This window comes from Neoarthrinium moseri (genome assembly GCF_022829205.1).
Source record: "Neoarthrinium moseri strain CBS 164.80 chromosome Unknown scaffold2_Wmoseri_CBS_16480, whole genome shotgun sequence".
In the NCBI taxonomy this organism is placed as follows: domain Eukaryota; kingdom Fungi; phylum Ascomycota; class Sordariomycetes; order Amphisphaeriales; family Apiosporaceae; genus Neoarthrinium; species Neoarthrinium moseri.
Genome location: NW_026055116.1, coordinates 1608773 through 1631055, shown reverse-complemented (window position 1 = coordinate 1631055; position 22283 = coordinate 1608773). Strand labels below are relative to the sequence as shown.

Here is a 22283-nt window from a genome sequence, read left to right as displayed (position 1 = left end):
AGGAGAGTGAAATTTCCCGTAAGCTTGGTATTGGGGAGTGGCGGATCAATTCTGTCTTGATTTAATATTTACCTCTGAACTTCAATGACTACATATTTGAGATTCTGACGTGCAAGCCATGTATCTACTATTTTGCTGAGCTTACCTCCGCTAGCCATGAGAGTAAAATCAATTCTCGGTAACCAGCCATGCCTCTAATATCAATGGGTTTCACGCTCTCGCTGCTGATATGCCAAATTATTGGAGCTTCTGCCGTCGAGAACCAAGCAAAATGGATCTCAGAAGAGATTACTATGCCTCATGGATCGACCGAGATCTTCTACATCCGCGAAAACGATTTATCGACAAGCACTGATAGGATCAATAAGGATCTCCTCGAGGAAACAAAGCGCAGCTCGAGAACTAAAATTGTCTTCCTTAACGGCGAAGGCGAAAACCTCTGCGATTTGCAGTCACGCATGAAGGCAGTGTCTTTTGCAGGTGCTGAGGTATCTCACTGCGACGTACTGGCTCAGCAGCTCATGGACCGGTCTGGCAAGTGGAAGGGATGGGACTGGGATGGCGGCCACTACAGCATAGCCAGTTTCGCGGACTGCGAGTTCGGAATAAGCAGGAGAGATGGTGAACCCGGTTCTGCGTTGTACGTCACCGTTTTGCTATTAGCTGCGACGAGTGTTGCTAATTAGGCACCCATCATAGCATCGGCAACCTGGACGTTGCGGTCAATATCAAGTCCGCAATCGACCCGGCGCATGGCCTGGTCGAGGGAGGCAAGGTTGCCGCGGAGGGGAACTTCGATTGTTTCGGGTCAGGAGCGCCCAAGATCTTCTGGACCTTAGGAGCCACAAACTGGCCTACACCTGGTCAAGTGTAGTCTACAACCTTTCAGTAGAGCTTCAAGTTCCCACAAGTGAATCAGAACACCATTATCGCTCCGTCGAGATCTGTGCGATCTATTGACGGAAAAATAGATGCTTACTTGCGCGCCAAAAGTTACGGAAAATTGACGTCTGTAGTAAGCGCTTCCTTTTTGCTGTATATGTCTCTGAGTTCTGAACTTGGAGCTTGTGAGCTGCTACCTCTTGCAGCGGCAGAATTCTCGATACTCCTGTTGACTCCATCGGATGATGAGTTTCTCGACTTCCATTTGAGTTAAGGATATTCTGCAAGGAAGAGATATCCATATCCCAGAAGAAGTATTGTGGCAGCCTATGATGACCTCGCAGAAGTAGATCAACCTTGAAAAGTTTCCTACGCAGCTTACAGCAGGAACCCACGCATCTGAAAACAGCATGACGTTTGAAGCGCAAGTAGGCGTTTGACAACTGTATTTTCTCAGAAATCAGTTGCCTGTGAGTTCCGGATTCCTGCAACGTCAAGCACCTAAGATAGCGTGCAAGTAATATAAATTCAATGCCGGCTACCAGCCATAGCCGTGATCGGTTCCGAGTAGTGGATACACAGCGAACACCGCTTAACTCCGGTGGGGAGCCGAAGGGGTAGGCGGAGACGTAATCGGCGCGATTGCTTCGAGTTGACATTTTCTGCGAACACAGCCTGCATCATTGGACCTCGCCAATCCACACCTCCCACGGCTCCCGGGACCGTAGCTCTCTTAATGACACTGGACAACCTTGCAGGACGCCAGCCGGTCAGGTGCACAGGTGTGCATGGGCAAATCATACCGACTTAAAAGATAACGGTGCGCCCCCCTCATTCATGGAGGCTCTGTATTGTGCATCTCTCCTATCCGGTTTCGCGGGGTTGAGCTAGGCTGTCGGATTGGTATATATTGAGCCAAGAAAGCTCTCGCCAAGGCTACACATATTCTAAATATTTGACAATCCTCAATTTTCAGGCTTGAGCAGCTGCTCGTTGAACTTGCCGTAGTGCTTCTAATCTATATAGTCTTCTCTTGCAGTTGAGCATTCGATTTTTCTAACAGTCTCTAACGACCATATCAAGTCGCTGACATCCAGTGACCAAGAGATACCATAACGAACGTCTCGACGTCATCAACCTAAATCCCGAGCTCCTAAACCCGGGTGCTTTCTGGCCTCCGTGCACAACAGCCCCTACTTACAAGTTCAAGGGACTGAGTTATAGTGGCTCCACCCGCCCCATTCGCGGACATCGAACCCGGCAGTAAAGCGCGTTTCGGCTACAACTGAGGCCCGCCTACGTCCACCCTGTCGGGTACCCATCACCGAACATAATTTTTCTTTCGTCACTACATACATAAGCGATAAGGAGGATTTTTCTTGGATCTTGAAAGACCTTGAAAACACCAAAACGCCTGTTACAGGCTGGAAGCTATGAGGACCAGTATGGAGCCCGATATTAGCGAGAAAGCGCAGCATGGCGTAGGCCCAGACGTGGCTCAGGTCGAGAGAGACTCGAAGCAGTCCGAGGATGATGAAAAGAGAGAAAGCCAATCTTCCACGTCCAGAGGAGACGACTCTTCTAGTGACTCATCCTCTGACCACGAGATAAATCACAGACCAAGTCGGGCGTCAATGGGTGCAACCATTTCACGCACGGTTTCCGAAGTCCACGACGGCATTGAGAGTCGACGTGACCCAGAACTGGGGCCGCCGATGGAGCACAAGGTGACGACCACAGCGGCCAACCCTGATGACCCGGACCTTGTAACATGGACTGGCCCGGACGATCCCGAAAACCCAAAAAATTGGGCGTTCAGCCGGAAATGGCTTATCGTCTTCATCGTATCAACATTCACCTTGATATCGCCTTTATCGTCTTCAATGGTAGCACCGTCATTGACGACTATTGGCGAAGAACTTGACGTTCCCGCAGGAACAGAACAGGCCATAGTACTGTCCATCTTCGTCCTGGCGTATGCCATTGGACCGTTGGCGTAAGTATATTTCCCGAATTCTCTTGGCTATAGCTGACAATGGTTCTAGCTGGGGACCATTATCCGAGATATACGGTCGGACAGTAGTTTTGCAATCAACTAATGTCCTTTACCTCTTCTTCAACCTTGGTTGTGGACTCGCCAGGACCAAAGGTCAGCTCATAGGTTTTCGATTCTTGTCTGGGCTGGGAGGCTCTGCTCCTCTGGCAATTGGTGGAGGAGTCTTGAGCGACCTGTTCACGGCGGAGGAAAGAGGTAAAGCAATGTCGCTGTACTCCTTGACTCCACTTCTTGGCCCAGCTATAGGCCCTGTCGGTTAGTCTCATACCTTCTCCCCGTTCTCCGTCAACTTTGTGCTCACCGATCCGGACAGCCGGTGCATTCATCACGCAAAACACTACGTGGCGGTGGTCATTCTACGCCACCACCATCGCCGATGCCGCGATTCAGGTCTCGGGTCTGATTTTCCTACGGGAAACGTACACTCCGGTTCTGCTAGCTTGGAAGAGGAATAAACTCCAGAAGGAGACGGGCAACACCAACCTACACACCCCCTTCGATCATCCGGACAGGACGCTCAGCAAGACGCTGCAAATGTCCTTCACCCGACCTTTTCGCCTCCTGGGTACCCAGATTATCTTGCAGGTACTTGCCCTCTACATGATGTATCTCTATGGCCTTATGTACATTGTCTTGGTCTCATTTCCGTCCCTGTGGGCTGGTCCGGAGCCAGCGGGCTATGGTGAGCAGCTCGGTATAAGTGGACTGAACTACATCTCCCTTGGCCTTGGCTTCTTTCTTGGCGCCCAAATCTGTGCGCCGCTGCAAGATCGTATATACGCTGCGCTCAAACGCCGCAACGGAGGACCTGGCCGTCCCGAGTACCGAGTCCCCATGATGATTCCGGGGGCACTTCTTGTCCCGTTCGGCTTGTTCATCTACGGATGGACCGCCGAATACAAGACGCATTGGATCGGCCCCAATATTGGCGCCTGCTTGTTTGCCGCCGGGACTATCATTGGGTTTCAGTGCGTGCAGACGTTTTTGGTCGATACCTACACTCGCTACGCTGCCAGTGCCGTTGGAGCCGGGACCGTCCTGCGGTCGCTTGCTGGATTTGGATTTCCCCTTTTCGCGTCCAGTTTGTATGATCGATTAGGTTTGGGATGGGGCAACAGCCTTCTGGCGTTTTTAGGCATTGCAATCGGATGGCCTGCTCCCATTATGCTATGGTTCTATGGGGAGAAATTGAGGAAGCGCAGTCCCTTTGCTGCCGGTGGATAAAGATATATATAGACACTGTACAGTTACGCAAATACATGAGACCATCTTCTATTGAGACTGTCGGAGAACCTGATACCCAGAGTGTACCATTCATTTACATGCCAATATGGGAAAGATTAGATTCAAGGCCTATTATTGAAGACAGCTACGCTGCTGGCAAGAGAGACCACTGCGATATTTAGCCAAAAATATGTACTGGGGCCGACGCACCCGAAGAACAGGATTGTGACACAATGGCTGCAAGACCAAGACTGCAGTTTACTAGTTCCAATCCTCTGGTTTCAATAGACACCGTTAAATTGCTCATATATAACAACTCTTTTCTCCTTCATGTTGCAAGACCCCAGCCTGACTCTGCTCAAACGAGCTGTACCTAGAAGATGGTATAAAAACCTACCAAGCCCCCATTGACTACACGAAACTCGAGATTAGACAACTAAGAACCTAGTTGCTTGACACTGTGCTGCACCGCCGTCCCCTCCGGCCACAGCGCCGGCCCGGGCACGGCGTAGTCCGTGATCTTGGTCCAGAACTGCGGGATCAGCACGCCGGGCGTCGTGTTGTTATACACGCCGGGGATGGGGACGAGCGGGCCGGTGGACCCCGTGCCGTTTCCCAGCACGCGGATCTGCGCACAGGCGACGTAGAACTGGGCGCAGTCGAGCTTGTGCGCAGCGTGGAGCGCCAGGCCCTCGGCGCGCAACAGGTACTCGCCCGGCGGCGTCTGCCCCGGCAGGACGAAGCGGAACGAGTGCGTCCGCCGCGGCGCCCACAGCAGGCCCTCGGAGCCGAACGTGAGGTTGGATGTCGCGTTCGCCAGCGTCGTGGCGGCATAGACCTTGGCCCACGGGCCCGAGCCGTCGTAGTCGGCGGCGAGGCCGGGGGCACGAGACAGGTACACCTGCTGGATGCCGGGGTGGCCGAAGGTCTCCTCGACGCCGAAGCCGACTTCGTCGCCGGCGTGGAGCGTGTACGTCGATGTGTTCGTGCCAGAAGCGCCGCCAGCGTTGCAGCGCATGTCTGTGGAGTTGACGAGCTGAAGGGGGTGGTTCGAATTGTTGGTGCGCCGAACGTACTGGTAAGGCTCGCCAACGACCTGGCCGTTCACGATGAGGTTGTTGTAGTTCCAGTGAGCCACGACCGTCGTAACTCTAGCCACGAGGATAGCTAAGATGGAAAGCCCCTTCATTATTACGACTCTAGTTCGTGATGCAACTAATAGCAACTCGAGATTCCAGACCGGGACAGGTCACGGGAACTCTTGATCGAGCCCACACTCCATCTTATAGACACAGCATAAAGCACATTGGTTGAGATGAGAGAAGATCGTCCTTGATAGATGTCCATTCGGAAGATAGACGATATTGGTTTGCGGGCATTGAGGCTGCAAAGATTTAGCCTGAACCATAGATTCCCAACCATGTCTGACGATGCCTGATTACACGTCGTAACCAGGGAATATCCTAATCTACGTGCTCGGTATCCTTAAGCCCTATTCTCAGTGATAGAGAACACCAAAACCTTGGTTGCTTTTTTCATTGCCAAAAATAGTTACATGGTCATGTGCCTGGGCAATGCCTGGGCAGAGTAGCTGTTCCATCTGCACGAGCCCCTGAGTACCGCCACGAGTTGAACCATTTCCCCTTGTGGACGAATTTCTGGATTCCGACAGCAAAGCATTGCGTAGCGAATCTGCTCTATGATCCAGGAATTGTATTGCTCGTAAGTTTGAACGCTGCGTTTCACAGGACGGTGCTGAAAGGAATGAGCCTGAAATAGCCGACTCTTGACGGGTAATATGTCGCAGAGAACAGAAGCATATTTGGTGTTGAGAAGCACTAGAATTTCCGCTTGGTTTCTCTATTGAGTAGTAAAGCATACCGCAACGCCATGATTTCCTAAGCCCATCCTTCCTGAAATGGGGCGAATCCACTCCGCGCCAAGCTGGCCAAACTTCCTGCCTCATGGGTGGTGTAGCAACCACAATCCGGCAGGCCTGACGGCGCGTGCATCTTTTTGGTTTATGTACAATTCAAAACTCATAAGACCAGGCGATTGAATGATATCTCTTTGCCGGGCAGATGGCCGATGCCATGTGTTTATGTTGACGGTCGCGACCAAAAGCTAGTCCGCCTTAAGCACTTTCCACGGCGGGCTCCTTGGCGTCGACCTTCTTTGCTGGGGGAGCATCTTGGCCCTCATCCTCGCGAGCACGCTTGCCGTTGGTGCTGGCAGCTCCGTTGGCGCCCTCTCCGCTGACGTGGATCTTGGGCTTCCCATCACCCTCGCCGCCCTGAGCCTTGGGCTGATCCTCCTGGTCTCGGCGGGAGCGACGGTCGTCTCTGTCCCTGCCCCCACCTCTGCCACGGCCGCCGCGGCCCCGACCGCGGCCCCGACCACGCGAATCACGGTGGCCGTTCTTCTGGTCGCGATCTCGGCGCTCCTTCCAGTTGTCAGAGTCAACGTCCCGTCGGCCACCACGGCCCCGGTGGTTGCCACGTCTGCTGGCAGAAGGCTGGATTTCACCACGCTTAATGGCCTCGTTCTTCTCCTTGGTGTAATCTGCTTTCCAGAGGATCAACAGATCGTGGTCCTTCCACTTGGGCTTGGGATCAACAGCCATGAACTTGTCGGCCGTCTCCTTATCAACCCACTCTACGAAGACGGAGCCCTTGAAACCTCCGTCGTCGCCACGTCGAAGACGAACCGAGTTGAAGCTGCCGTACTGGGCGAAGAAAGCCTCCAAGTCGAACTGAGTAGAGGCGACCTCCTCGCCGAAACCCTTGGCGTAAATGCTTCGCTCCTCAATCTTGGAGGGTTTGACCGGGACAAAGGCGTTCTTTCGCTTGACAGTCTCGCTACCCTCCTCGCCCTCGACGACCAGCAGGTTGCTGTCCTTGAGGGCGGCGACAACAGCGGAGTAGGGCTGGAAACGGCGCATGCGCTTGAAAGAGCAGATGGTGGACAAGGGGACAGGCTTGTTCTCCGTCAAGCCAGTCAGTTCCGACAGGAACTTGTCAGTCGGCAGGTTGGCGTCGCTCAAGTAGAATTCAACCTGGAAGAGAAGACGTTAGTCAGGGTGCGTTTTCGCGTGTAGTGTCGTGACTGGCTTACCTGGCCGCGAATCTGGACGGGATCGTCGGTCTCTCCAAGGACAGAAGGGTCGAACTTGTTGCTCTTGTCCTTCCGCCCGCCTCGGTTGGGGCTGGGGCGTCTGACCTTCAGCATGTTCGGAGGGGGGTTGTTGACGGAGAAGGACTTCTTGTCGTCCTTGGTGTCGTTGGTCTCGACATCCTTGGCGTCGGTCGTCTTTTCGGTCTCGGCCATGGCAGTATCCTTCTGCTCTGCAGGCTCGGCCTTGGCCTCGGTGGGCTGGGCGTCGACGGCCGCAGCGACCTCGGGAACCTTGGTCTCCTGTTCGCTCATCGTGGAGGCGGCGACTGAGTGGATACGGTCACTATGTCACACGGTTAGGGGCCCGAGGTAAAGATAGACCAGCGTTGAGCGGAATGACGAGCAGTCAACGGGTGTTGGTAAGGAGGAATGAGAAGAATGAGAAGCAGTTTGCGCAGGTGGCGGGGCCAGAGGTTTTGACGATTGGTGAGTTGCGCGGGATGGCAGATCCCGATTGTTCAATCTGCAGAGCGGTGACTCGACCACAATGCTTGCGATCACAATGCCGCCCTCAACTCCTACTAGACCGCAAGGTTGACGCAGGCCGCCCCCGGGTGGTTGGTGCACAACGGTGTGGGAGAATGAGAGGCTATGGCGGGGCAGAAGAGTCACTCGGGAAGAAGCCTGAGACTCGAGTGCGGCAAACGGTAGGACGACGACATGAACGGATGATAGAAAAACTCACCAGTGAGGGCAGCTTGGGTGCCGGTGTGGGAATGCTGTGACAATTGGCTGCACACCTTTTCTTTTTCTTCTATCGTGCCTGTTTGCAATGTGAGAAGACACGGGAGACGCAAGAGCACGAAGTGTCGAGGCTGCCAGGTCCCAAAAAGTTTCTGATGGAGCTTCAGTAGCTGCGGGAGCGTCGACGCTAAGGCTGTCTGTCCGTCGCTCAGTCTGCGCACCAATTGCATTTTTTTCTCGCCGTCCCCACCCCGCAGCCCCGGCGAACCGGCCGATTCTTATTCCGCCGTTGTTCTTATCGAGGCCATCTCCAGGCAGGTCTCCTTATCGTTCCGTATACCACAATACTGTAGTTTCCTTCTGCAACACTACTAACTTATTTTAATTTTAGTGTTTGGCTGTGGGCCGCTTTGCGGTATAGTCTTTGTATCGCTACGGCCTTAGTCGGGCATGCAAAGCGCAACACTCTCCAGAGTTTCATTGCATCTGTTCCTTACGTGGTCCGCCGCTTGCTGTGAGTCAAGTCAATTGCTCATCTGCGCACTTGAAGAAAAAAAAAAAAAAAAAAAAGCATGTTCTCCTTTTGGTGGAATAGCGTTCATGTTTCATTCAAATCATTCAAGTATCTGGTCATTTATAGAGTGAATCCAACAACTCTAGCAATCTCTCCGTAAAAGACCCTCTACGGCTCTGCCAGAGGATTGACACCAGTCTTCTCCCGGATGACTTCTGACATGATCTGCTGCTTCTTTGCCACGTCAGCCGTGTTGCCTCGGTCCTTGAACACCTCGTCCATCTGCTCCAGCGTCTTCCGGGCCGTCTCGGGCACGCAGAAATAGGCCCACACAAAAGACAGCAGACTGAACACAGCGAAGAACACGTAGGCACCAAATCCTGTGCTCTGCACCAGCGGAGGCGTAATCAGGCCCTATCAGACAACGGGTCAGCTGGAAAGATCTTTCAAGCGATATCAGGCTGCTATTGACTTACAATAATGAAGTTGTTGAACCAATTGGAAGCTGTGCTGATACCCACACCCTTGGCTCGAAGCGACGACGGGAAGATCTCAGCAGGCATCGCCCACGGAACCGGACCCCAGGTACAGCCATAAGCGAGCATGAAGATCACTATGTCGAGTTAGCAACGTTACTCCTTCTCCACCGCCAGGCATGCGTTGCAAAGCCCAGCAGCCAAGACGCGAGTGTCACTTACTTAGGAAAGCAACACTTGCCCAACCCGCCGAGGTGTTCGACGGCCAGTCATACGAGAACTTTCCAACCAGGATTGCGATGATCGCGTGCGACACTGCCATGCCAATGGAACCAGACAACAGGAGCTTGCGTCTTCCGAGGTGATCCAGAGACCAGATGGCAGTGAAACAACCAACCAGCTGAACCATGTTGAGGACTCCCGACATGATTAACTGCATTTCGTGGTTCAAACCCATTGTTGCGAAGAGCGTTGGCGAGTAATAGATAAGAGCGTTGATACCCACTATAAAATCAAGAGTCAGCACCATTCTTCATTCAATACGCTCCTTTCGGGGCATATATATATAGTTGAGCATATAGGGAAGGATATAGGTACCGAACTGTTGGAAGAACATGAGTCCAGCGCCAACTTGCGTTCTTCGCCAGCAGCCGCTCTTGAAGCAGTCAGTCCAGGAGACAACTTCCAGCTTCAGCTTGCTCGACAAGCTCTCACTGGCCACGAGTTGTGGGTGGCGTTCTGCAAGCACTTGTTTCTGGAACTTGGACTCGGCGATGACCTCCATCCACTCCTGTCGGACTCGGTGGTCGGTCGTGGGTAGCTGTCTGAGCTTAGCGAGGTTGTGGAGGGCTTCCTCTTCTCGGCCCTTGGTTGCCAGCCATCGAGGTGAAAGTGGGAGGAGTATGGCGCCGAAACCAAGGAACAAAGCAGGCACAATCTGCAACAGGAAGGGCAGCTGCCACGACCACGCGCTGTTGATGTCCTTGGTTCCATATGTAATCCAGAAGGCGACCACGACACCGGTGACGATGGAGATCTGCTCGAAGACGAGGAGGGTGCCTCGGATTTCTGGCGCGGCGATTTCTCCGATGTAAAGGGGGACGACACCACTCAACCTGTTGAGGACTTTAGTACGGCTTGAGATGAGAGAGGAGATCGGAATTGGTTACGAACATTCCGATGCCGATGCCGCCAATGAAGCGCGCAGCTACCAACATAGCGTACGAGGTCGCCGCAGTCTGTAGGGCAGAACCGATGATGAAGACTACTACCGCAATCATGATCGTGTACTTTCGCGAGAACTTGTCGGCCGTCCAGGTCTGGTTCAAGGCACCTGCTGCCGTGTCAGCACGACCAGGGTTACTTCGATACACAGAGGGTGTCAAGCTTACCAATGAAGGCTCCCAAGGTAATCATGGCAGTCATCAGACCCTTGGCGAAGCCAGAGCCAGCGGCGCCGTCGGCGACTTCGGGGAATCGATCGAGAAAGTGGTCCATCACGAGGGTGACCGAGATCACACCCTGGCTGAGAACAAAGAGTCAACACCGAATTGGCAATGAAGGTGAGTATAGACTTACTCGTATCCAAATAGTAGACCACCAATGGTGGCAAAGGCAGCGCAGAAGGCAACATAGGAGGAGGTGAAGATGCCACGGACTCCGGCAGGGCCGTAAGCCAGTTCCTCCATGTTGAGGCTGAGTATACCTTCCTCATGTTCTGCAGTTGCAATCTTGGAGTCAAGGACTCCGTCATGCTTGGTGTCCTCCATGGTCAGATGAATGATTGATGATCAAGTATGAGGCTTGGATTCGAGTCAATGGAACCTGGAGAGGACAGAAGAACAGAATGAGGAGAAATCCTGGTCCTTATATCCCCAGTTCCATGCGGGTCTACGCATCGTCGTCGAGACACTACCGTCGTAGGGCCTGGCAGCAGTTATATGCTAAACTTTTACCCAGTTGCAAAAGGCGGGCTCCTATAGGCTGTCGGTGTCAGGGTTCCCCAATGTGGAGGAGCAGCCTCGAGACTGGACTGCGGAGAAGGACATGGGTAGGCCCTGCAATTTCCCCACAGCCCGCGAAACAGGGCAAAACCGTCGAGGAAGCCTCAGCTTTACAACGTCATCGCCTTGATTGGTGTTCCCTTCAGGGGCATTGCCGCGACTCGTGGATGTCGCTAAAACGCTCGGCCGGCACTTGGCCCGCCGTGTCTACTTCTCCCTGCTCCCCGAGACGTGGGGGAGATGCTGCCGTACCAGATAATTTACCGTGGCAACCCGCAGGCCATGTCAAGGCTTCAAGGCTTCCATCATCTTCCCTAGCACCGCGGCCGGCTTAGCCAGTCCCTCGAGATTTTGATGGGCACCCGGCCAGCTACCCGCACAGAGCTATGAAATCTTGTCCCTACGTGGACGCTAGATCATGCCGGCGTCCCATCTGTTGCTTGTTCGTCAAGACCAGGTCGGCCACCTGAATATAAGAAAGAACATTGGGGAAGTTGGGGTAAGTTTCACTGACAGGCCGGGTTGCTAGCTCAGTTTGGGGGCACGTCGATTTTGGCCAAATCAGGATGAACTAGAGCTCACTCCCCATATCTGGTTGGTCCTGGTTGGCCGAGGGAGATGGATTGGGAAGTCTGATCCACCACATAGTCAGCTGCGACAGAATCGGCGTCTTTGCCCTCTTTCGCCAATCGAGTCCAGATCCCCGAATGATATCCTGACGCATCCTTAACCTTCCTGGCTTTCTCTCTATGCCGTGATTTATCTCATTCCACCGAAACTCCTGGAAAGGAACAAGACCCAATGCCCCCTTGGCGGATCCGATCGCAAGCTCCGCGTCACTTCAGACAAGCCCAGGCCCTCCGTTAGCTCCCCAGAGAATGGGTCTGGGGTCTGGGGGTGACAGCACGTCGCCGTGTCAGGTAATCCAAACTCTCGGATCTATACATCTCCCATGTCTAGACTGCTCAGGTGGTCGGAATAGTCCGGGTTGGCCTCTGGCTGTAAACGTGACTAACGATGCCTCTAGTTGTGTCGCGAGAAACATCTGCGATGCGACTCGCTCGAAGATTATGTTCCAGAGCCAGGTGTTGAACCTCCTCCCTGTACGCGCTGTGCGGCGTCAGGGAAGAAGTGTGTCCGTGCCCGAGCGTTGCGCTTCAAATTTCACTTGTATGTAGATCTCCACCGACTCTATGCCTATAACACGCTCGAAAGTGGGACTTTCTTGCTGACCAGATCCTTCGACAGATGTCCCAAAGCCGACCGACGCTGGGTAGAATTACCGCGACGGTGTAAGACCCTTACAAAGTTTCAATAAGTGAAACATAATTCATCATGCCTGACTGACATTTGTAGTTTACTTTGTGAACGAAACAGACGAAGTCAAAGCTTTCTACACTTTGCAGAGCGGAAGCACACATTACCCCTTCACAGCCCAGAACTCAGAAGTTGAAGTTCCCCAACCCCCCGACGCTCCCAAGACCCCTATCATTCCTAACTTGGGGCGAGCGCAATGTACATATCCACATAATCCAACGGAAGTCACATTACTTTCTCCCAATGCTTCAACAAGTACTCTGTCACCGTATAACACAGTCCCATCACCAAGGGATGCTAGGAGCTATGCATTCACGCCCCACGACTCGCTGGTCGGTCTGGCCAACTCAGACGGCTACGCCAGCCTTGCATTTCCACTCCGCGATGCCGCCGAGGTGCGCCTGATGAGGTACTATCTCGAGAAAATGTGCTTTTGGGTAAGCATTCCCCAAGCCACAGTTCTGCCGGTTCGTCATGTCACTCAAGGCGCTGATTCTGACGAATCCCGTAGTTCGACCTGTGCGATGAAGAAAGGCACTTCGCCTGCGAAGTTCCACGAAGGGCGATTACGTGCCCAACATTACTCAACGCGATCTTTGCGCTCTCCTCGAGACACCTCAGTATGAACGAGCAGTTCGATCAGTTTGCTGCTGACCGCTATCACCAAGAGTGCCTGAATCAACTCTCGACCATATACACGGATCACCAATCGGCGCTCGCCAACGATGACCTCCTAGCTGCGACCATCCTTCTGAGGACGCTGGAGGAGATGGACGGTAACTCTCCCGCAATCACGGCATTGCACACCCCTGATTAGACCGAATATTTGGATACTAGAGAACTAACTCTTCCTGATTTCTAGTCCCACTCATCGGAGCAGACCACGAGCTACATCTGCACGGCATCCAGTTGTTTATGAACACGCCGGACCCCTCACCACCTATAGCCAGCGGTCTCCGGAAGGCCTGTTTCTGGACTGGCCTGCGCCAGGAGATCGTCATGGCATTCGTAAACCAGCGGCCGGTCAAGATCAAGCTGGACCACGCCTTCATCGACCGCTCCCTCGCCCCCGCCAACGACGACGCCTGGGCGAACCGCATCATCATGCACTGCGCCGACGTCACCCGGCACTGCTTCGGCGAGGCGGAGCACGGCGTCGCCGAGTACCAGGCGCTGAAGGAATACGACGCGGCGTGGCTCAGGGCGCGCCCGGTCTCGTTTCTGCCGCTGGCGTACTGTGAGCCGGATCAAGACCGTGGCGAGGTTTTCCCACAGATTCTCTACTTGAACAGTGCTGTTGGTAAGTGTAGCATCCGGGGAGGATGAAACAGGGTCGCTGACGAGGAATTCTGCCAGTCATCGGGAATGCCCATGCTATATTCGCCCGGGCGCTGCTTATGTGCTACGATCCGACCATACCTCGTATCGGGCCAGGTCAGAAGATTGCCCAACAAAAGCTTGATGTATGTCTGGCCACCTGACTTCCCAGAAACAGGCGGTTCGCGATGATCGGTACTGATACCTTTCTTGGACTCACAGGACTCAATACGAACTCAGATCCGCGAGCTCTGCGGGACTGCCCTGGCGAACAGGGCTACGATCCCAGCCATGTTCACAGCAAGCATGGGGGTAACAATGTGCGGGGATCGCTTCACTGAGGACAGGGAACGGCGGGCCTTGCTGGACGTTCTGGTCAAAACGGAAACGGCCCATTCCTGGCCGACCGGAGGCGCTCAGGATCATCTCAAGAAGGCCTGGGGATGGGCCGTTGAGGCATAACCCGGTTGGGTTTCTGGAGTTCAGGAGTGCAAAATTATTGTGTGACCAGTTGTTGGGTGGATTTGCGTATACTATAGCTCCACCGAACAGGTTCGTACCTCAGGTGAGTGTGGCAGCTCTAACCAATGAAAGATGTGAACCTAGGCAAACAACTGAATCCAGGCCATCGATCAGGTGATGTTCACAGATTGAAGCCCTTCTGTCAGCCACGGTTGCTTGGTCTAATGATAATGTACTCCCATTACAAGAGGGCGAGATCCCCCTCGCCCCCATCCACCCCGGCAAGAGCCATTAAGGGATAGACCTACGTTGAAGTCAATAACAGATTGGCATTTCCCTGGCTGGGAACGCCCGGCTGAACATTGTAGATCCGTTTGGAAGCCGAAAGACAGCTTACCCAGGGTTGCAAACTGGTGCTTTCCGTGAGCCATTAACCCGGGGCTTTTGTTCTCTTCTCTGCTTATTTGTTCCAGAGCCCTTGGGGTAGCGCATATGTGTATCAGAGAAAGATGTTTTTAGTTCGTTGTAAGCATGTTTCCATACTCGGACAAGCAGGCAAACAGGCGTATCCCTTTTTCGTCTCAGTCCACACAGCAGCATACGGACCAAGCATACAAGACACTGACTAAAGTTGATCAAACCCAGCAGAACTATATCACTATCTTTAGGTATCCTAGGCTACTTTTAGGATTCTGCTCCCGGACGAAATACCATACTTTATATTAACACAGGAACTAGTAGAAGAAGAGGCCCATTGCCATTGGTTGAGAGGCGTGAGGACTGCAGTAAAAGCGTTCGGCTCTTGTCATTACTGGAAAGTTCGAAGCCCCATCCGGTTTGCCGTCGTCCACCGGACGAATGAGTACTGCACTATTCCAGTTGTCAGTCCGAGATAGTATTGCGAGCTGCAAACAAAGCCTTTGAGCAAACAAGCCAGTGCGAACATGACAGAGGAAACACCCGAGGAACTCGAAAACTTCAGCTTGACATCGTGAAACCCACACAGTCCCTCTTCTACGCGTATAGAGCAAGTTAAGGACCGTATCCTCGAATGGGAAGCAGGACTAGTTGGTGGTAGGCAGGGACGTGCTGCTACGACGCAATGGAATGAGGGAGTGATGGGGCCCGTGCGTCTACAGTGCTTCGACTGACTTCTAGAGACCGGGCTGGCACGGTCTCGTCTCCGCGAACGAGGCGGGCCAAGTACAGTGCGCCACAGGAAGCCCACGTGACAGGGGTCCTCTGGAAATTTTTGGCCCGGAGAGCTACCTCACATATCGCGTGCAGAGAGACTCTTGAGCTCCTGAACCAGCCGCGGAGCTGCGCAATTGACGAGCAACTCCTCGCCAGACAGCCCAAGATGCCCAAGACGGGGAAAAGGCTTCACGTGCTGAAGCGGCCGGTAGGTCACCACCCCCTCCCCCCCCCATACACAATCCCACACCGTCCTGCTGCGACCACGCGCACGCCATCCCCTATGCAATGCACCGTACCTGGTCCCCGAGATGGATGCTGACCGGCGTTCCTCTTCGCACCGCTCCAGAAACTGCGGCAGTCGTGGAACAAGTACAACCTGTACAACCTCTGGCGCCAGAGAGACCCCAGGGTCGGGACGACGGACGCCGAGACCTTCTTCCAGCAGAAATGGCGGGCCAAGGGTCTGCTGCGCGCCTACCACGGCGAGCACATCAAGGAGCGCGACTGGGAGCGCATGTTCAGCCGCCGCCTGCTGTCCGTCGCCAACATGGACCCTCGCTACATGGCCGAGAACGACGGCTCCGAGAAGGCCGCCGGTAGGGGCTCCGGCAAAGACTCCGTTCCGCAATGGGGCGAATCCGAAATTGAGCCCAAGGCTATCACCCCCTACATGAACATGGCCTTCGCCCCTATGGAGAGGAGGTTGGATATCGCCATCTTCAGGGCCATGTTTGCCAGCAGCGCCAGACAGGCGAGGCAGTTCTGCGTGCACGGCGCCGTCAAGGTCAACGGAAAGAAGGTACGTCGTTGCTTCACCCAAGTTTGGTGGCACAACGGGACGCTAGAGGCTGACTTTGACTCCCGTCCGACAGATGCCCTACCCAGCCTACAGGCTCAACCCCGGCGACATGTTTCAGGTCGACGTTGAGAAGGTCCTGTATGCCGTCGGAGCGCCCAAGGTCGGTGCCTCCAAGCCGAAGGAGTCCGAGGACAGTGCAGACGACGCCGCGCCGGCCGAGACAGAGGCAGCGCCCGAGACCGCAGAGACCCTGGCCCCCGAGGCAGAGGACGCCGCCATCGAGGCAGAAGAGGCAGCGGCTCAGGACCCCGACACGACCGACAAGATCGAGCAGCCCGTCGACCTGAAACCCAGCCGCGCCGCCATCAAGTCCCTCATAAAACAGGCCAAGGCAACGCTCCAGGAGCAGAAGCTCAACGTCCAGAACAAGCAGGCCCTCCGCGCCTTCATCAAGCAGGCCAAGCCCCTCATGTCCGGTGGCAAGGATGCCACCCCGGGCTCCATAGCCAAGGAGCTCACCAAGATCATGGGCGACCTCAAGCTGACCGACCCCACCGCCGACGCAGCGGGAGAGGCGGCCGAGGACGCCTCCGAGACCAGCGCCCCGAAATTCACCCCCGAGGAGCTCAGGGAGCTCGAGGAACGCATCAAGGAGGAGGAGGAGAACCCCTACGACCCCAGCAAGCCCTACGCCACCCCGTGGAAGCCGAGGCCCTACCTGGCACCCTTCGCCTTCATCCCCCAGTACCTCGAGGTCAACCACAACATCTGCTCGGCCGTCTACCTGCGCCACCCCGTCGCCAGAGTCGGAACTGCCGAGGTGCCCACGCCATTCCCCTATCGGGTCAACCAGCTGGCCTTTAACTGGTACCTGCGGAGACGATAGATCATGTACATTGTTTGGTCAGGAAATACCGAGGGAGGTCGTTGGGAGACCGAGTGGGACGGTGGTTAATGTACCATACTCAAGTAAAACGGCCGCCGATCCCGTAATGTGAGACGGTGTGCACGTGCCCTGTGGAATTGCTTCGAAAGGGAGCGAGGGGCGTTGGTTTATGTATAGACATGTGTACAATACAACAAGAACTGTATATCACCCATCATCCCGATGTTTGTAATTGCGTGACCCCTGTTCCGTTGAAGACCGCCTGCCTCACTCATTGACGACAACGCGTACTACAGCCGAAGGGGCGACCAATGCTACAGAGAAACTCTGAGGCGGATCTTATACATCCAGAGCGGCACGTTTGAGATGGCATTTTACACGGGTACAGAAACACGGAAAAAGTCACGACCGTCTCTATCAGCCAAGGCCGATTTCATTCAGCCATTGAGGCGCAACGCATGTCTAAGAAAAATCATCCTCTTTTTGATTTCAGACGACCTAGACTAGAAAAAAAAGAACGCGTACAGAACAACAGCAAGGAGAAATCAAAGTGATCAAACGTTAAGGAAACCGTAGTGCAAGCCGCAAAACGCGGCCAGATGTGTCGATGTGAGGGAGGTTCTCATCCGTCAGATGGCGCAAAAGCCAGCGAGGCCTGCGTAGAAAGCCCATCTCATCAAGAAGAGATCCATCCCTCCTAGAATACATGCATCTAGTGTGGGCGGTGAGGGGTGTTTTTTTTTTTCAGTGTCCGACTAACATTACTCCTCCGCCTCCTACACAAACACGCCGAGCATCAAATTCCCCCATTTCAGATCCGGGTATTTTGTCGTAACGTGCGAAATGCATACAAAAGTTTGTGAAAGGAGAAATTGTTCGAGGCTGTCGGCGAGTCCAAGAATGCTGAGCGAGAGGTTGGCGGGAGGTTGCAGTGTGTAGCTCTCCAGCTGATGTCAATCCATGCTGACGAGTAGATACTACCCACGTGCCTACTGCCTCATAATTCATCCTTGCATATCTGCTCGAGGGTGGCAGGATAGCATAATGATTCATGTAGATGGCAATGTGGCGTGGAATTTTTCCGAAATAAGTCGCGGCTCGTAAAAGCGCGAGGCCTAGTGATCTCGCACAACCACCTTCGGGAACCACCTTCGAGAACCTCAACACCGGCATCTCTGACAACAGAGCTGCTTCTCTGCAGCATCGCCTCCTGATGAGACGGTCGACCGCGGTCTGTAACACCGGCCCTTGCGGTCTAACAGTATACATCTGACGACTTTTGTTCCCGCCCGTGACCATCTTGAGAGGATTGTGTATTAGAAAAATAATTAAGAGAGAGCGAATAGACAGACAAGAAGAGAACAAACGCGGCAGGCTGGTATTGTAATGGGCATCATCAAGGCTCGGGCATGAGTCGTAGAAAGGAGTAGGTAGTGTTGACTGCGGCTTATGCGCGAAGGGAGAAACCCTTGCGCTTGCCCTCCTTCTCGATCGGCCGTCCGCTCTCGACTCTGGCCTTCTTCTCCTCGAGTTCTAACCGCTGTCGCTCCAGCTGCTCTTTCATCTCGCGATGCCGGGCGTACAGTTCCTCTTCGCTCTGCTTTAGCTTGCTCTCCTTCTCGGCCACCTTCTGCTGGAAGACCATCTTCATCTCGGCCTCCATCTTGGCGAGCTTCTGCTCGTGCAGGGTACGCTCCTCTTCTTGCTTGACGGCAGGGTTGACCTCCTTGAACACGCTAGGGTCTTGGGCAACACCCATGGCGGTAAGCTTGTCGGTTCTGTAGTTCTCGTACAGGTTGTTGTTGGTGTGCTCCTTGAGCTCCTCCATGTGGGTGCGGATAAGCATCTGTCGAAGCTTGACAAAGTCGCAGTGCTCCTCGTTGTCGACCTCGATGACACCCCACGGGTAGCGACGTCCGCGGACCTTGCGGCCCTCGGCGTTGGTGATCTCGTTATTGGCACCAACGACAGCGAAGGGGACCTTGGACATGATCTCGTTGTTCTCAGCAATAGTCTCCTCATCATCGAGCTCGTAACGAGGTCCCTCGAAGATCTGGATACCGTGGTGCTTGATGTCGGCAAGGATCTGCGACTTTGTCAGTGTATGGTCAAGTGGGTAGGCATTGGCACTCTTACTCTGGCCTTGAAGCTGGCAATCTCCTCGTCGGTGAGGGTATCAGCCTTGGCAATGACAGGAATCAAGTTGACCTTGGTGTGCAGGCGACGCATAACCTCGACGTCCAGGGGCTTCAGCGCGTGACCGGTGGGCTGGATGAAGTACACGCATGCGTGAATTCTGTTGTCAACGATGTTCATGCGGTTGACCTTGTTCTCGGCATCAAGGTAGGCGTCGTATCGCTGCTCGATGTTCTCGACAATAGGTCTCCACGACTCGTCGTTGTTCACGAAGTCGCCGAAACCAGGGGTGTCGACGACAGTCAAGCGTAGACGAACACCGGCCTCCTCGATGTCTGCGCTGATGGACTGGATGGTGACAGTCTTGGGAATGATGTCCAAGCTCGGTCCCTTGCGCTCCTTGGGAGGGTAGAGGGATGTGTTGAACAGAGTGTTGACCAAAGTCGACTTGCCCAAGCCAGATTCACCTGCACGTTGTGGTCAGTTCGTATTCTTTCAACACCCTTTCGCAGGACGCCCGAGGGGTCTCTTGTAAACATACCAACAACCATGACGTTGAAGTTGAATCCCTTTCGAACACTCTTGCGGTGCCATTGGTTCGGCAGGTTGGCGAAACCGACGTAGCCTGTCAGCTTTCTGCGAACAATGTTCTTGCTCTCGTTGACCGCTGAGAGCACGGGGCTGGGTGCTGTAGTCAAGGAGGTTAGAAACCGTTGTCTCGTTAGGGAAGGAGTGCTTGCCGTTGGCCGCATCAGAGCCAATGGCTAGCGGGGATTCGGTACCGTTGTCTGCTGAAAATTCAAGAACAAGTCAGCAATCACTGTACAAGCAACAGGCTTGAAACACATGTCACGGCCGGAATGCGAGCTGTCCAGGGCGCCAGGAAACGAAAATACCATATGGTGGGGGCGGAGAAGGTGCAAGGTCCTGGTCGTAGAGCTCTGTGCAGTCCATGGGTTTCAGGGGACCCAATGACGGAAGTGTCGGGGCATCCACAACAAGCATGCTCCTGTAATGTCGAATAGACGGATCTCGATTCTCTTGTCCCGTGAGAGCCAAACTGCTGTGCCGAGTCGTAGGAACCGGTGGCGTGCCGGTCGACTCTCGCTTCTTTGCTACCTCTGCGGCCGCAGCTTCGAGAGCCAGAGTCTTGTCGAGCTGGACGCTGCGGGCTCGGGCTTTGTTGTGGTTGATGAGGAAAGTAGGCATTTTGCGGGCGTTTTCTATACTTCTTGCGGTGGGAGTGGTGGAAAGGGAAACGGATGTTCCTAGCGATGGCCGAGTATTCCAAAGAACCAAAAAGGGGCAGACCCAAGAAGTATTAGATCAACCAAGAAGCGAGCGTGGCGGTCGGTAAACGAGTGTGGTGTTGATGCGATGTTGGAAGAAGCGTTGCCGAAGAGCATCAAGGCGAGATAGGCGTCGTATCAGGTCCATGGCGAAGCATGGGAAGGAATTGGCAGCAGCGAGGGATGAAGAAGTCGCGGGCCCCGTTGTCCAACAGCAGGCAGGCGGCGTCCCTGGCGGTACTCGCTCCTTTCCGGCCGGCGACAGACAAGTGACAGGAGATTGTGCTTACCCATAGCGAATATTTCAAGATTTGCCGATATCTATGAATGAGAGGTGTCGACGGGAGGAAGGAAGGGGTGAAGTCTGTCGATGTCAAGCAGGTTAGTCGCGAGCCCGGCGTCGAATCGAAACGTGGAGTGTTGAACGACGGGTCGTCATGCGGAGGCGGCGTGAAGGGCAGCAGTGGAGAACTCCTGACGGGGAGAGAGCTAGGTAGGCGGGAGTCAAGGGAAAGGGGGTTGGGGCACGACGGCTTCAATGGCAGGCACACGAAGCCGGGTGGGCGGAGGGATTGCGAGGGTCGAGGGTCGAGGACGAAGGTTGGGAGACGGACGGAGACTTCCTCGTCGCTGGATGCTCGCCCGGGGTTGGGGGTGAATTTTCCCACGGGCAGGAGTTCGGGTTCGCGTACGTACCCAAAGACGCCAAATATGTGCTGCGCTGAGCTGGTCTGTCGTGTCGGCCGTCGCGTGTCAAGGGCGGCGGTGGACTGCGAATGCGGACAGGGCCGGGAGAGGTGCAATTAATTGGGTGAAGGTCTAGAGAATGTAGAGAAAGGACGACGACAAGGCCCGCGGGAATGGCTGGTCAACGCTCAAATGGTGAGGTGGTTGATGGGCCAGCAGGAGGTTTGGGGTTGGCGGAACGGGAACAGTAATTGAAGGGGTCGATTGTGTGAGTGAATCGAGTGACAGGCCACCAGTGGGCAGCAACTTTTTTGGGCCTACGTTTACTTGGCTCCCTGGCTCCCCTGGGCTCTCTCCCCTGGCTTGCTGGCTAGCTCGCTACCTCTTCTTCCCTCTTAGCTGGCTGGCTGGCTGGCTGGCTGCGCTTCGTCAAATTTGGGATGGCTGCAGCAGCGACAAAAGGGGCTCTCTCGCCTTGCTGGCCATGCCGCCGTCCAGTGCCAAGATGTGTTTTTTCCTCGGCTGCCACCTGGGCGCATCTTGAGCCCGCGCAATCGCAGGCCTAAGGGGAGCACGATGCGGGTGGCCGCCACTGGCAGCGCGCATGGCGACCTCCCGCCAGGCATGGGACCCGACATGGGGGATGCCGTCGATGCGCTGCGGCCAGTCTGCAGCCTGTGCCTCTGTGCCTACGCCAGGCCCCGCGTGTGGCCGGCTCAGGCGTTCAGCAGGGGACTCTCTCCACCACAGGACCGGCTAACTATGTAGGTCCCCTAGAACGGGATATTGCGACAGGGGGGCCCTCCCCCGTTCGAGCCGCTCATTGGCGGCGCATCTACATCTGGCCGGGGTGCTCATCGCCAAAAGGAGGCTTGAGCTCGAAATCTTCTGCCACATCACAGCACCTCGAGCGACACGTTTGGTAACTGATGAACATGTGTCGCAACGAGCCATGGGAGCCCGAGATCGAGGCGCCCAGAGGGGCAGATTCACAGGATGCGCACACAGAGTTGGGACGGCTGCCGAGTCCGTGTCAATCTCACAACTCTAACCTTCCCATCTGCCGGCGCCGCCCCTAAGGAACCATTGCGATGGGCTCGTGCTTGAGTGCCACAGCACTGACATGACGACCTGCTGCCGCCGGTCCAGAGACCCTGACGCTTGGGGCTGCCATGGTCCC

At 54.7% G+C, this 22283-nt stretch overlaps 8 protein-coding genes across 8 annotated transcripts; 4 read left to right on the top strand and 4 right to left on the bottom strand.

The window, feature by feature from the left end:
• Positions 1–188: 188 nt before the first annotated feature.
• Positions 189–874, top strand: JN550_001260 (uncharacterized protein; the record flags this gene model as incomplete). The annotated part of the gene is made up of 2 exons (XM_049311107.1): positions 189–640; positions 700–874. The coding sequence occupies 2 exons, from the start codon at positions 189–191 to the stop codon at positions 872–874; spliced, it is 627 nt and encodes a 208-aa protein (XP_049177166.1).
• A 1453-nt stretch (positions 875–2327) lies between these two features.
• JN550_001259 (uncharacterized protein) lies at positions 2328–4162 on the top strand (the record flags this gene model as incomplete). Its single annotated transcript, XM_049311097.1, has 3 exons — positions 2328–2878; positions 2928–3193; positions 3252–4162. The coding sequence occupies 3 exons, from the start codon at positions 2328–2330 to the stop codon at positions 4160–4162; spliced, it is 1728 nt and encodes a 575-aa protein (XP_049177165.1).
• A 436-nt stretch (positions 4163–4598) lies between these two features.
• JN550_001258 (uncharacterized protein) lies at positions 4599–5351 on the bottom strand (the record flags this gene model as incomplete). The annotated part of the gene is made up of 1 exon (XM_049311086.1): positions 4599–5351. One exon carries the CDS (start codon positions 5349–5351, stop codon positions 4599–4601), a length of 753 nt encoding a protein of 250 aa, XP_049177164.1.
• A 945-nt stretch (positions 5352–6296) lies between these two features.
• JN550_001257 (uncharacterized protein) lies at positions 6297–7588 on the bottom strand (the record flags this gene model as incomplete). The annotated part of the gene is made up of 2 exons (XM_049311075.1): positions 6297–7217; positions 7277–7588. 2 exons carry the CDS (start codon positions 7586–7588, stop codon positions 6297–6299), a joined length of 1233 nt encoding a protein of 410 aa, XP_049177163.1.
• Positions 7589–8702: 1114 nt separating this feature from the next.
• Positions 8703–10779, bottom strand: JN550_001256 (uncharacterized protein; the record flags this gene model as incomplete). Its single annotated transcript, XM_049311064.1, has 7 exons — positions 8703–8948; positions 9011–9147; positions 9233–9514; positions 9608–10125; positions 10184–10343; positions 10402–10535; positions 10589–10779. 7 exons carry the CDS (start codon positions 10777–10779, stop codon positions 8703–8705), a joined length of 1668 nt encoding a protein of 555 aa, XP_049177162.1.
• Positions 10780–11431: 652 nt separating this feature from the next.
• Positions 11432–14109, top strand: JN550_001255 (uncharacterized protein; the record flags this gene model as incomplete). Its single annotated transcript, XM_049311053.1, has 8 exons — positions 11432–11512; positions 12041–12183; positions 12262–12305; positions 12370–12767; positions 12842–13106; positions 13193–13630; positions 13687–13793; positions 13870–14109. 8 exons carry the CDS (start codon positions 11432–11434, stop codon positions 14107–14109), a joined length of 1716 nt encoding a protein of 571 aa, XP_049177161.1.
• A 1360-nt stretch (positions 14110–15469) lies between these two features.
• Positions 15470–16991, top strand: JN550_001254 (uncharacterized protein; the record flags this gene model as incomplete). Its single annotated transcript, XM_049311042.1, has 3 exons — positions 15470–15511; positions 15653–16105; positions 16179–16991. The coding sequence occupies 3 exons, from the start codon at positions 15470–15472 to the stop codon at positions 16989–16991; spliced, it is 1308 nt and encodes a 435-aa protein (XP_049177160.1).
• Positions 16992–18438: 1447 nt separating this feature from the next.
• Positions 18439–20336, bottom strand: JN550_001253 (uncharacterized protein; the record flags this gene model as incomplete). Its single annotated transcript, XM_049311031.1, has 4 exons — positions 18439–19077; positions 19128–19594; positions 19669–19815; positions 20024–20336. The coding sequence occupies 4 exons, from the start codon at positions 20334–20336 to the stop codon at positions 18439–18441; spliced, it is 1566 nt and encodes a 521-aa protein (XP_049177159.1).
• Positions 20337–22283: the final 1947 nt, after the last annotated feature.